This window comes from Simochromis diagramma, unplaced genomic scaffold, assembly GCF_900408965.1.
Source record: "Simochromis diagramma unplaced genomic scaffold, fSimDia1.1 OVJJ01000602.1, whole genome shotgun sequence".
Lineage (NCBI taxonomy): Eukaryota > Metazoa > Chordata > Actinopteri > Cichliformes > Cichlidae > Simochromis > Simochromis diagramma.
This window is the reverse complement of record NW_024387040.1, coordinates 11,822,309-11,836,431: the sequence shown is the minus strand read 5'-3', so window position 1 is coordinate 11,836,431 and position 14,123 is coordinate 11,822,309. Positions and strand designations below refer to the sequence as shown.

At 40.4% G+C, this 14,123-nt stretch overlaps 1 protein-coding gene across 1 annotated transcript in view; it reads left to right on the top strand.

Annotated features, from left to right (window-relative positions):
• Positions 1-2,883: 2,883 nt before the first annotated feature.
• tmtopsb (teleost multiple tissue opsin b) overlaps positions 2,884-14,123 on the top strand; it is a 46,241-nt gene continuing 35,001 nt past the window's right edge. Inside the window, exon 1 of the mRNA XM_040044338.1 lies at positions 2,884-3,614. Coding sequence (XP_039900272.1) covers positions 3,233-3,614 — 382 coding nt within the window. The 5' untranslated portion in view covers positions 2,884-3,232. The remainder of the gene's footprint in view (positions 3,615-14,123) is intronic.

Sequence of the window (14,123 nt, the reverse complement as noted above, 5' to 3'; positions counted from 1 at the left end):
CGCCCCTATTCTGGTCTATTTATGCCACTCTCGTCATTCTGGGGTACGTGATGCCAATATACCAGTATCAAACATCCTTTTCTGGTATCTAATTACAGGTAGGGGTGGGCTCAGCCAAACGACCTGTCGTCTTGCCCACCCAGTCAAAAGTAAAAAAATTGTTTTCCAAATGGAAAAAGCAGCACAGAAAGTACAAGCACCCTTTTCTAACCTCTGACTGGGTTGGTAGCATACAGCCAAATCCAATCTCTCCTCGGACTCACCTTATTAGAATCAGAGGTACAAACACGCAGAGGTCAAAAGAAACAGATTGCTGTGTCTCAGTGTGCACAGGTGATCAACTATGAACCCAAAGCAACAATCAAACCACACACACACACACACACACAGACAGAATACATGTGTAGATCTTGATTCCTTCATTGGCTGTTGTTCCATCCTCACAAAGCTGCTGGACATGGATTCATGTCAGAGATCATGTACACAAATGACAAACTCTGATCAGGAACTCAGAGTCAGTTAAACAAAAAGGTTCATTAAAAAAAAAGGTTTCTTTTTGAGATATGATGAGTTTCTAGACTAGTCGGTAATTATTATCACGATATTTCCCAGCCTTAAAGGGAGCTCTTCTCTGAGCCCTTGGTACTCCTCGAGCTTCCCGTATTCCTTTTCCGTACTCCTTCTCCGTATCCTATCCATGTAACTCCTTCTGCTGGGGATACTTGCATAGTAGCATTCCAACAGCGCCCTGTTCTCATCTCTTGCCCACTTGTGCCAGGAGCCCACTTCTCATCACTGTGTCCTGGTTCCTCAACACCTAACACGGACCATATTAATCCATCTGAGTCTATACGGCTTCAGTTTTCTCTCTCTCCCTCATATCTAAAGTTAGCATGGGGGGTCTAGCCTTACTGGATACAGTCGAACTCCTGACTTAAGTTCCAAAGGCGTGTCGAGTTAGATTAGTTAGCTATTTTAAATTGGTGAGTGTGAACTGTTGTGTTAGTCTTGCGATAGTTTGGCGACCTGCTCAAGTCCACCCTGCTACCTTGAATTTGATAGGCGGGAAATAATTGACGGATAGTGTTTATCGATTGTGATGAAGTATCCTGGGCAGCAAAACTTAAGATTCCAAGAAAAAAATATACAGAAAACTATTTTCTCGGAGAAATTCATCTTCTGAGACCCCTGAGTGCTTAAATTCAAAGAATTGAGTTTCACACAGATGATGTCCATACTCCCCTGAAGTGTTCACAAAGGTCAAAACAGCAGACATCTTTGTGTTACTGAAGAAGCAGACACGTTTGTACAGTGTACAAATCTCTGAAAGTCACAGCAACATGTTGACTGGCCTCTGTCTGTGCATGGGTCTGTGCCAAATGCCAAGAAACCATCCGTACTGGGAAAATGAAACAAGCTGTCCCATTGTGGCAGGTAGCCATTTTCAGACCCTATTGGCATGTCTACATTTCACTCACAACCTTTGAGGAGAAATGGGTCTGTGTTCTTATGGGTTAATACAAAGCTCACTGAACTTACATAAAAAGTCTTGGAAAACACAAACCTCAGAAGGGGGGAACTAATAAAACACAAGACCAAGAAAGAAAAAAAACAAGCAGAAGAGGGGGATGATAAATGCACAGATATTTGAACACAGATAAAACTAATGAGGATGAGGTAGACTGAAAGAAACTCAAAGACAAACAGGGGGTGCCACAGAGAAAAGTATAAGTCACAGGAAAATGGGCGGAAAAACCAAACCACAAAAGCAAAATAAGTAAAAGCCAAAGGAAAAAACATAAATTAGACCAGAACAGTGAATTCAGCTTTCTTGGCACACTTTGAGCCCCTGAGTAACTCACTTACCACCTTTTAATGGCTACTTCCTGCAGGATGATGAATATCTAAAAAAAACCCCGAAAGTTCCTCAGACTTCAGCAGCCTCCCTTCAATCCAGATCTGGATCTGGCAGACAGCTTTGAGATGCGCACGAATGGGAGATTGACATCTGAAAAATCTGCAGAAAGTATATGACGGAATCATGTCAACATGGAGCAGAACCTCAAAGATTTATTCCCAAAATCTTTGGGGAATCCACAAAGACGCAGAGACCGACTGAGAGCAGAGGGAGGCTCTACCCAGTATTAGTATAGCAACAAAGTGCTTGTTAGTGTATTTTTCTAACTACGAGTTGCTAATAGTCATATATGCCACATTTTCCTGTTCGCTCTTACTAAGAACTCCCTTTGAAATGATGCCATGTCTCTTTGTGTGTTTGTCAAAAGTGGAGAGGGAAAGACAGCAGACGCAGCATCTAAGAATAAGCACAGCAAGAGCAACAGGAAACCCTTGACTGACAGAAAGGAAGGCTGCGAGCTGGAGACAGTATCATTGATTCCCATGCTTTTGATAGTGTGCTATCAAAATGCTTTTGATAGTTAGCTATCAAAAGCATAGCATAGCTTTTGGACCGTGAAATCAAGCTGTGACCAATAGGTCCCTATGTAAATTATAAATATACAAACACACTTCTGTGGTTATCAGTCTGTGATCAGCCAGCAGATCAGAGAGCTCAAAAGAGGATGGAGCCCTTCCCCCTTCAGGCTGTAACATACTGATCTCTTGTCAGACAGCTTATGGAATTTCTGTTTCAATCCTGACATGAGAACTGAGTGATTCCTTTTAATTACACGTATATTTTAGAAAAATCAGGACAAATCTGAATGCCTTCACCCGTCACGCAGCTTTTAAGTTTGTTTCCCTACATGTTGTTGTGTAACGCTTTGATTGATGGTGCAGGTGTGACCGTGGCTCGAGCCTGTTACACACATCCACTACACATCCACACATACAAACACCACCCACCGCTTCTTGTTTGAGGTGTTTGTCTCCCAGCCCGTTAAAGGGCGCTGTGGGTGATAAAAGCTCAGGCGCACTTAAGTGGCCGCGCCTGAAAAGGAGCGCACCTCTCCGGAGCGCACGGTGGAGGGGCGGGTCTAACGGGACAGAGCATCTCTTCTCCTCATTCATTCGCAAAGTGTCTCTCTCAGACTAGAAAGTAGATTACTTACAGAAATTACCCCTTGCCTCGTTAAACGTGCTTCATGCGCGCAGACTGTGGAGACATCCGTATGCCTTCGCCTCTCCAGATGAGTGAAAAACACCGAGACCGGATGGTTCCCTCCCGAGGTACAAACTTCCGACTGGTGCAAACTTCGCGGCTCATCCCGGTATGATCATTTCCAACTTGAGCCTGAGCTGCGCGCACTGTCCCGAGGGAGAAGCCCGCAGCACGGAGGCGACGGACGCGTACGAGGAGGTATCCGGTTCCCTGCCCCCTCCGTCCCTGAGCCCGACTGGGCACCTTGTGGTGGCGGTGTGCCTGGGCTTCATCGGCACTTTCGGGTTTCTCAATAACTTCCTGGTGCTCACGCTGTTCTGCCGGTACCGGGCTCTGCGCACGCCCATGAATCTCATGCTGGTGAGCATCTCGGCGAGCGACCTGCTGGTTAGTGTGCTGGGGACTCCGTTCAGCTTCGCAGCCAGCACCCAGGGGCGGTGGTTGATCGGACGCGCTGGGTGCGTTTGGTATGGGTTCGTTAACTCATGTTTGGGTAAGAATATTTATTATTATCATTATTAATAATTTATTATTTTTATAATTATTTTTAATTAATACGTTTCATTGGAGAATGAATGGCCAAAACAACAGAAGTATTCCTTTTAATTTCTTTTAATGTCTAATCTTCGCTTTCCTTTTATTTCCCCCCAACAAAAATCGAAATACTTATTGCATCGTATTCTGTTGCCTGTCAGATCGGGTCTGTGTATAATTTCATACAATTTTCGTCTTTTCCCAACAAATTTAGCCTGTGTGAAAATCTCATGTCATCATCATTTTTATCCAAAGCTGTTTCACAGGCAAAATTAAATGGCAGCTTGCAATGCATTCCTCGACTGCAGCAATGGGCAACAGAAATTCGGCATGATTAACAGCTTAATTTTCCAGGTAATTTCATAAAACGATTAATATTAATTAAAGGAAATTCGAGTTTTGTTATGAAGGCATCATCTGATGGTGGTGTGCTTCCAAACTTCCCTTACAGGGACATAAATAATGCGATCTGGTGAAGAGAACTCTGTAGCTAGATTTTTTATTTTTATTTTTTTGCAGGGAGAAGATGATTGGCGTTGAAAAGATGAACGCTAAAATAAACATAAAATATGGAAAAAGCATTTCTGATCGCATTACGTAATAAATCTGCTCTTGTAAGGCTCTTATCTGGATCCTCAGAGGTCTTGTCTCAGATTTGTGCGCACAGGACTGTTGACAGAGCTGGGATCAAACCAGTGACCTTTCGGTTTCGGGGCAATCACTGTAATTACTGTCTGGGATTGATTGATTGATGTCAGCCCCATGTTCACAAACCAAAGAATCCTGATTTTCTACCCACTGGAGCGATGAAAACCAGGGAAGAACACCAGGATGATTGGGAGGTGATCCTGCTGTGCCAGACTTTTTTCTCTCCCCTGAATGCAGATGTTCTTCTTTTGCACTAAAGGGACTTTCAAGTTTTAAGTGAACAATCAGCCTGCCCATAGACTTGAATACAGACCTGTCTTCACCTGTAAATAGAGAGAACAAAAATGTCACTATTGTTGTTTTCTCTAAGGAGTCTTGACAGCAAAGTTTGAGTGCTATTAAATGTGATGTTTCATTTGTGAAGTCTGAATTTGCAAGAATGTGCTGTTCCCCTTAATTTATGTAATTTGTCTGTGGAGTTTGGAGTGAAGTTTGGGAAGATTTTGGCAGTTTTCTCTTTACACCTTGACTTGACCATAGATGTAGTAAGCTGTTGCCATTTCATCTGTGGAGTCTGAACTTACTGTAAAGTTAAGTACGCTGCTGTTGCTCTTTATTTAGCTGTTTTCATGGTGGAGCCTGGACTTTCAGGGAGGTGCACTGAGATGTTGTTGCTCTTAAATCTCTTCTCACTTAGAAGTTTGGAATTCAAACAGTGTAAGGTGCAGCAGGGTGTTGCTGTCGCCTCTAAATATATTGTTTTACCTTCTGAGTCTGCACTTGGAGGAAGGTGCAGTAATATTGCACTTGACTCAGCCATTTTATGAGTAGTCTAGTGTGATATAAAGTGCTCTACGGTGGTATTGTTTTCTCTTTGGAGTCAGGACGGTTTAGTGAAGTCAGTTGTCAAATCTCTTAAATTAAATTACTTTTTTATGGAGTCTGTCACTCTTAAATCTGCCGTTTTCTCTTTGGAGTCCTGAACTGCAGCATAGTTTCTCCCCCCTCAAACCACTTTCAATCTGGCCTGTGTTTTCTCATCTTTTCCCCACTGACCCAGCTCAGCTTCACAGTTACTGGCCTGGTCAGCAGCTGCTCAATAAAGCCCTGGATGCTACAAGCATCGTCTTCTATAATCTATAACCTATACCTATATAGGTAATCAGAGCAGGTAACCTATATAGGTTATAGATATATAACCAGTTTTCTGGTTATATATCTATAACCAGAAAACTGAGCACTTAAGTTTGGACTATAATTTTTTCCACTGGTGCACGTTCAGGAACAACTGTGGAGTAAACAAGCAATAACCAAGAGGATCAAAACTGTACGTAATGGGATCAAAGGGTTGTCTGAAAAATTACACACACAAAAAAACCCTTGAGTGAGATGCTTCAGAGATGTTTCAGAGATGGGCACCCTGACATCAAAGAATTGAGTCGGGAGTGATTGATGACTTTTTGGTTTGAATTGATCAGACAAGTGGAAAAACAAGGAAATGTGCAGCAGGACAGACGGTAACTTCACATCATACTGAGTGAGGCTTGTGGTATTTGTTTATAAAATGCTGTGGGATTTGTTTCTTTCATCTCGAAGAGGAGTCAGAGCTCAAGCTAGACTGTTTTCTGGTGGAATAAAAGGGAACTCGAGGAGGAGCTTCAACTTGAATTGTGTTGTCTCTTTAGAATAAATAGTTAGATATAACCCAACAAACCACACTGCCTGCATTTCACAGAAAAGTAATCTTTTCAGATGTTTGGAAAGACTTTATTTCTGGCAAAACTGAGGTACTTGTGTTTGACACTGACAATTTTTCTAAGGAGGTCAGTCATTACACCGGCTCCCACTCCAGGAATATCATATCATCTGCTAAGAGCCTTGGTATCATGTTTCATCAGTATTTGCATTTTGAATCTCATATCTAATCCAGTCTTGTTGCCTTCATTTAAGAAACATCACAAAAAACAAACCTCAATGATCAACTAGCCTGTGTCAAACAGGCCCAAACTCAGCAGCTAGGCTCCTAACAAGCCTGGGAAATTCAGAATTTTAAAGTTTCATTAATAACATGTAAAGACCTACACGGCAGGCATGTATACCAAGCCTGCTGAGATTTTATTCCAACATTTGGCCTCTCCAATTATCTGATCATCTGTTTCATGCTTTTATTTTAAGAGGTGACCACGCTTTTGAAGTCGGAGCTCCTACACTTTGGAACAGGCTGGCTTAATTTAGTTTTAAACATCTGCTGAAAACTCATTTTGACTCATTTTCTTAATCGTTCTGCTCTTTACTTTTAGCTCTTGTTCTTGTATGTGTGAAAGTGTGCATGCAAGAATGAATGTAGGATTGTATGTTTGACTGTGTGGACATGTATACTTATCTTTAATGTGTGGTTTTATCCCAAATATAAAGTAATAATGTTTAAAAAAAATCTATATACATAAATTTGTTATTATAATCTAAAAAAAAAAGATTAGTGGATGTTTTAACATGACATTTGATTTGGTTATGATTTGATAGTAATCACATTTACAGAGCACCTACTTGGGTACACAGACTCATAGCTCCATATGTACTGTGAATTTATTTATACCTGCAACTGATAGATCAGAGCTTATTGTCTGCATGCTGTGATGTCATGGTGTTGCAGTAGTGGGTTCCAACTTTCTGTTTTTTGAGGAGTTTGCAAAGATCAGAGCATTCCTATAGGCTCAAATTGTGGTCATAAATATTTTGTACTTGTAAATCAGGATTTGTATGTGTAAAAATAATTTGTGTGTGCGTAAAAAAGATTTGTATGTGGACTTGAAGCTCCATAAAGCACCCCTCCAATAGCCAAACCCATCTGTTCTCTGATTGGATAGTTAAATTTGTGATTGACATGACATTGGTCAATCGGATCAAAGGAAGAAAAGTAGGGTCAAAATTCGTACTTGTAACTTACAGAGTTTCACACGTATTTTTTGGCTAAGTCCACACACAAATCTTTTTTACACACACACAAATTCTTTTTACACATACAAATCCTGATTTACAAGTACAAAATATTTATGAACACAATTTGAGCCCATACATTCCCTTTCACTTTTCAACTACATATCAATCTTTTCAATGAGTTTCTGCTGGTGAAAATCTATTTGTATTCAGTGGATTAAATATTTGCAACAGCTTAACAAATTTCAGCAATTTGTTTGCATGTAAGAAGCTTCATACTGTTGAAATGCAGTGGCACAAAGTGATGGCAGAGTTCTGTTGTGCACTCAATTGCTACAAATCTTACCAGCCTGCATTAGAAGCAGCTCCAACTAAAAAAAACTAAATAACTGAATTGAAGAAATAAATAAGAACTACCTTTATTTATCCGAGTGTTACTAGAAATATGTATTAAACTGGATACAGCATAATTTGTAGGTCTAGAAATAAGCTACTCAGTTTTTTCGAGACTGATGCGAAAACAGAGCTGAGACCTAATTTCATCCCCTGTCTGGGTGAGCTGAGGTGAAATTCTGTCTGTTTTTTAATTCGCTAATGAGACATTGTCTGCTCTGATGCACGCACAGCAGAGCTACAGCGGTGATGGTTAGCAGGCTTGTCATCAAGCCTCATCAGGTCACTTTTGCTGGAATAAGGTCATTCTCGTGAAGTCACTGACAACCATTTCCTCTTTTTCTCTGTCTTTTGTTGTTGTTTTGTTTCTCTGTGAACAAGCCAACACCGATTAATGGGCAAGCTAGTGGAAGTGTATAATTGGGTAACAGACATGGGAAAGACTTTCTATGACTTTAATTGTAAGTTTATTGGATGTTTGTGCTCTTGTGAACCTGCTTTAATGCACAAACGTGTGCATGCTATTCAAGAAATTATACTCAGATCAGATTAACTGTGTTGGGGGAATGAATCATTTTCTGAAAGAAATGTGGAAGTAGTGCTAATGTCACTTATATCCCACCGGTCTGTGTCAACTTTGGCACTGAACATTTTTTCTGTTGCAGATTAAACATATTTGACAGATGAAGTGAATGACATTGATCACTTTGTTATAACAACTCCTGTGGTTCTAGAATTCATATGGATGTGACTTTGCCACTTATCACTCATTGAGAGAGCCTCAATGTTATACAGTCTTTAAGACAGATACAGATATTTGGTGATTTCAAAATCAGATATTTAGATATATGTTCAATTTTTTGTCTTTGACACAAAACATACACAAATTTGAGGGAAAGCTATTTGTGTATGCAACAGAGAGTGCCCTCTGGTGGACAAATGATGCAACATCAACAGTCATAATGTGGTTGAAGGGTGTTTCTGTAATTTACTTTTTCAATTTTCTCTTATTAGCGTTTATAAATGCTGATGCCAAATAGCTAATATCAGCTAAATCAATCTGCGGATGAATCAGTTGGGCTGTAGACAGCAGTGGCTGCCCCCAACTGTTCAGTGGGACTAACTACAACAACACAAAAACTGCTCAGGACCACCTGGAGGTGCTCAAGGCAACGGCACACCAAAGATTTCACAAATGCACTGGAATAAGCCCGACCCACAAAAGCTGAACTTACAGGAGTCATACATGGTAGAAATTAGCAATTAATATTGTAGTTGTCAGCTTGAGTCATACTTAGTGGACCTGTTACAATCATTTCCAGCTAAATCCACTCTTAATATCATCACAGAGCCAAGAGTAGAAAAAACAGTCTGAAACTGAGTTTGACGCCCGAGTTTTTGGATTACTCTCACATATAGAAAAGTCTCCACTTCAGAGGTAAAACATTTAGTGGTCTAATGGATTTGTTATATCTGTGGAAACTTTTCTCTTTTTTTCTTTTCCCTATTCTTTTAATCTAATAGTGCTTATATTACAATTTTACAATACGTCCCCTGTTTAAAGTTTACAGATGACATGACATTTGCTCTCAGAAATGTGGTGGCAGAAATCAGACTCATAGAAACTCCTAACCTGATCAGAGAAACCAGGTTAGGTATTTACATAATACTGAAGGAATTGCATACAGTAAACATAGTGCTGCATGTTGTGCTGAGGTGGCAGTGATGGGTAATGCAGAGAAATGAAGAAAAAAAATTATGTCAGCTGGAGTGTACGAGGAAGATGGATGGAAAGAGACAGCAGGAGTGAGATGAAGAAGGAGAAAGAGAGAGTGAGACAAAGGAAAAGAATGAGAAGAAAAAAGACAATGAAACATGATTAGGAGCTGATAGTGGACTTCAGCACTAAGCAGGAGAGGAACTACCAGACCCCTGTCATCAACGAGTGCCCAGTGGAGAGAGTGGACAGCTTCAAATACCTCGGAGTTCACATCACGCAGGACCTGTCATGGTCCTGTCACATCAACACCGTGGTGAAAAAGGCCCGACAGCGTCTCTACCACCTCAGACGCTTGAGAGACTTCCAACTGCCCTCCAAGGTGCTCAGGAACTTTTACTCGTGCACCATAGAGAGCATCCTGGCGGGAAACATCTTAACCTGGTTCGGGAACAGCACCATGCAGGACAGACGAGCTCTACAGAGGGTTGTGCGGTCAGCTGAGCGCACCATCCGCTCCAAGCTCCCTGACCTGCACTCAATCTACAGCAGGCGGTGCTGGACCAAGGCCAGGAAGATCGTGAAGGACCTCAGCCATCCCAACAACGGACTGTTCTCTCTGTTGAGGTCAGGAAAGCGATTCCGCTCCCTGAAGACCAACACAGAGAGACTGAGGAGGAGCTTCTTCCCGCAGGCGATACGGTCTCTCAATCACACCACCACACAGTACTGACCCACACATACAGTTCTTACACACACACTGGACTTTCTGGACTTTGTTTTTGCACAACACTGGTCACTATATTCTTCATTTCCGGTTAATACTTGTACAGCTGCTGTTATTGTGTATATATTTATTTATATTTAGATTTCTTCATACATTCTTATATAGTTCTATATTGTGTATTGTGTATTTTGTTGTACAGTTATTTTATTTTCAACTTTAATTTATATATTTATCTTATTCTTCCCAGTTAAATTTACCCTTCATTCTAATTTGTGTTGTACAGTTATTTCATTTTTAACCTTAATTTATATTTTATTCCTTCCTAGTTAAATTTACCCTTTTTAATTTTTCATATTTATTTCCTATCTTATTCATAGCCTTTTCCTTTTTGTTTTCTTTAGGTCACGAGCAGTTGTCCAAGCATTTCACTACATATCGTACTGTGTATGACTGTGTACGTGACAAATAAAATTTGAATTTGAATTTGAATTTGATTAGCTCCTGTGCTGACTGCAGGCTTGGAATGTGGGGTCATTCATTTTACCATAAATCTATTCCACACTAGTATGGAGTTGGATGGGGAAGAATCGGGCCTCAGGTGAAAATCCCATTAAAATGCATGTTGCAGAATCAAAGTGGGCCAAGTTTGAATCAAAGCCAACTTTTAGGGGCTGATATTCTAACCAGGCTCCGAGTGCAGACTGTGCAGTCAATATAGGAAATGAATGGAAGATTTGTTGCCTTTAGAAGTTTCCCAGTTGCTGAGGTGGCAGACCATTCATATGAAGAGAATCCACTATATCATTGTGTATTGTTTACCAGAGATTATGCAATTCATTTTTTTCCACAGTACTCATTTGGTTTTCTTGTCCTTTTTCATGAGCTTTTATATTGCTTCCTAAAACAACAGTAAGATCAATGCTGTACTTTTACTGTGCAAATAGATTGAATAATTATATAAAATATGAAAGAAATCACACTACAGAGAGTATTTAGAAGTGTTTTAGGGGTGGGGGGGGGGAGGGAAGTAACCAACAAGATGAGTGTGGTGCAAGTATTAGATTTAACAGGTGACCCTTTTGGATGGATAGATGTCAGTGGTTCTTTTGCAATTACACGTGGGACAGTGTTGCCAGCAGAAAGCCTCTTCTCTCTTAGAAGAGGTTGAAAGCACAGCTTAGGTTTTCAAAGTTGCATCCAAACAAAGATTTCTGGAAGTATCTCCTTTGGAAAGACAAGACCAAAGTGGAGATGCTTGTCCATCATGTACAGCCTCACTTTTGGAGTAAGCCAAACTCAGCATGTCAGCACAAATATCACATACCAACTGTCAAAGTGCATGGTGGTGGAGGGATGTTGGGGTCGCTTTGCAGCCATAGAACCTGGGCAATTTGCAGTCACTGAGTTGACCATTAAGTCCTCTGTATGCCAAAGTGTTCTAGAATCAAATGCGAGGCCATCTGCCTGACAGCTAAAGCCTGGCCCATGCATCAGAACAATGATCCTGAGCACAGCAACAAATCTACAACAGAATGACTTAAAAAGAAAAGAAGGTGTTGCAATGAAACAGTCAAAGTCTACTACTCAATCATAGTGAAATGCTGTGGTGGGACCTTAAGAGAAATGTGAAAAAAGTCATACAGAAAGAAAATATGGGCTAGAGTTCACATAACTGTACATTTAAGAATATTACAAGCTTCATTTATTAATTTCATTTAATTACATTTTTTAATCAGATGTTGGACACTGGAGTCAATTGTAAATTACCTAAGAACTCAAAGAGATCAGAATAGGCCTGGCTCAGGAGTCAACCTTATGTCTAATGAGATGCTGGGTTTTTCTGGTTGTTGTTGTTGTTGTTTTTAAATTTGTGGATGTTGAGTTTACCGACTGCAGAATTTCACTCTTAAATGTTTTGCTATCAGCCTTGTTTGTACTTTGTCCTTTGGGGGGTGTTGTATTAAAGGATGTAAGCCTTTTCTCCCTGCGACTGTGAACTGGATAAGCAGTTAAGAAAACTGATGGATGGAAGTCTTTTTCATTAAGAAAAAAAACCACAGAGGGAGGTAAAGAAAAAAATTATTATTATTTTTCCTTGTCCAATTTTATTGTTATTCAAAAATAATCTTTATCTCTATGGCTCCTTTAGTGCAGGTTAATGTTGACACTAATGGTTAAACGTAATCAGCAATACAAAATTATTATCTCACAAACAGCTTCTTCCCCTGAGCCATTCAGAGTGCCAACAAACACTATCCCCCCCCCCTACTCACCTCACCAATCTGAGCCAGGGTTTGTCTCTTGGCTGGATTGGAAATTGTGGGGACAGAGTGGGAAAAGTCTTCTGAGACTTTGTCTGGTGGAAAATGGATGCGTGGATTGGGGGAAGCGTTCTCTCTAAACAGAGACAGACTGCTGCTGTGATGATACGGCTGTCACTATGACTTTAACCATGACTAAGATTTATTAGTTATGATTCTTGCTCTGATTATTTTTTTTAATGAGTCTGACTCTGTATGTATGCAGAGATGGTTTATTGTGTTGAAGCTACTGTATGTCGGCAACATAATGAAGCACACAGGTTCAGACAGTAACAGCTGGATGTGTCCGTGGATGCCACCACATCAGCTGCTGGGTGAAGCAGCTGCAGCTGTGTTCACAATCAGTAGCTGCACACTGTTGGAGGTGATCCTTTTAAAATGAGGAGTGAGCACAAAATCCACAAATAATAATATTAATAATAATGGATTGCATTTATATAGCACTTTTCGGGGCCCTCAAAGCGCTTTACAATTCCACTATTCATTCACTCTCACATTCACACACTGGTGGAGGCAAACTACAGTTGTAGCCACAGCTGCCCTGGGGCAGACTGACAAAGTGTAACGTTAACCATTCTTTGCAATGTATCAGCAGATTGCTTCCCTGAACTTGGTACACAGTGAACTAAACTCACACAAGCTGTTTAGATCATTTTTATAAAACACTACTGCTGCACTCTGAAAAAATACAATTCAGGCATGCATTTTTAGGGTAAAAAGATTAAAGAAATGCAAAGCCAACCTGGCCAAAGAACTGACTTTGGAGACCCCTAGTGGCGACTTTAAATATATGGCAATTAAAATATTTGTTTCCATTTTTTTTTTTTAGTGTCTTGGCTTTTATCAAGAACTTTAAACTGATATTTTTTTGTTTTTGTCTTAGTATAGAGTGTAATGAAGTTTCTGTCTGACCTGGAAAACTACACATCTGAAGTGTCCATGCTTTATCTAGCCAGTAATGAAAAGTGAGAGCTCTTACTCCCTCTTCAGCCACCTGAAAACACACGCACGCACACACACACACACACACACACACACACACACACACACACACACACACACACACACACACACACACACACACACACACCTTTCACAAGACATGCCAGCACCAAATCATTTCCATTATTTTCAAGACACTCACCCTTTGCTATTCCTCTCAACACATCATGCGCCCAGCCCCGGTGTGCTGTCCACGCCAACATGGCATGGTTTCAGCCAATCAGAAGGCTTCATTATGCATTAAGGCACTCTGATTGCCTGTAATCAAAGTCTCTTTCCCAAGCAGACTCAGCATAATGGAGGTAAAGTGCCTCTGGACCAGTAATTTCGCCTGTATGTGTTGATTAGCTCTGATTTAAGATTTTACTCACTTCAGCAACAATTTTCTTTCATCAATCTGCAGTTAACACAGAGGAAAGACAGCACATGGCTGTGCTGTCTGCAAATCAGTGTTTCTGTAAGTGGTGTTTCTTTTTTTCATTTTTTGGTGTGAACAGGTTGTGATGATATTTTAAACTACTAGAGGATACAACGACTCAGGGTTTGTATCAGTCCACGACACAACTTCTGCTGTTGAATAAACTCCATTTTCAGTTAACTGAAAGTTTCCCAAATGAATTAGAGCTACTCGGTTGACAATGATTAAAACTGTCAATAAATAATCTATCAGTTGTTTAGGCTAATTTGCTTTCTTTTCTTAACCAAAGAACATATTGACTATGA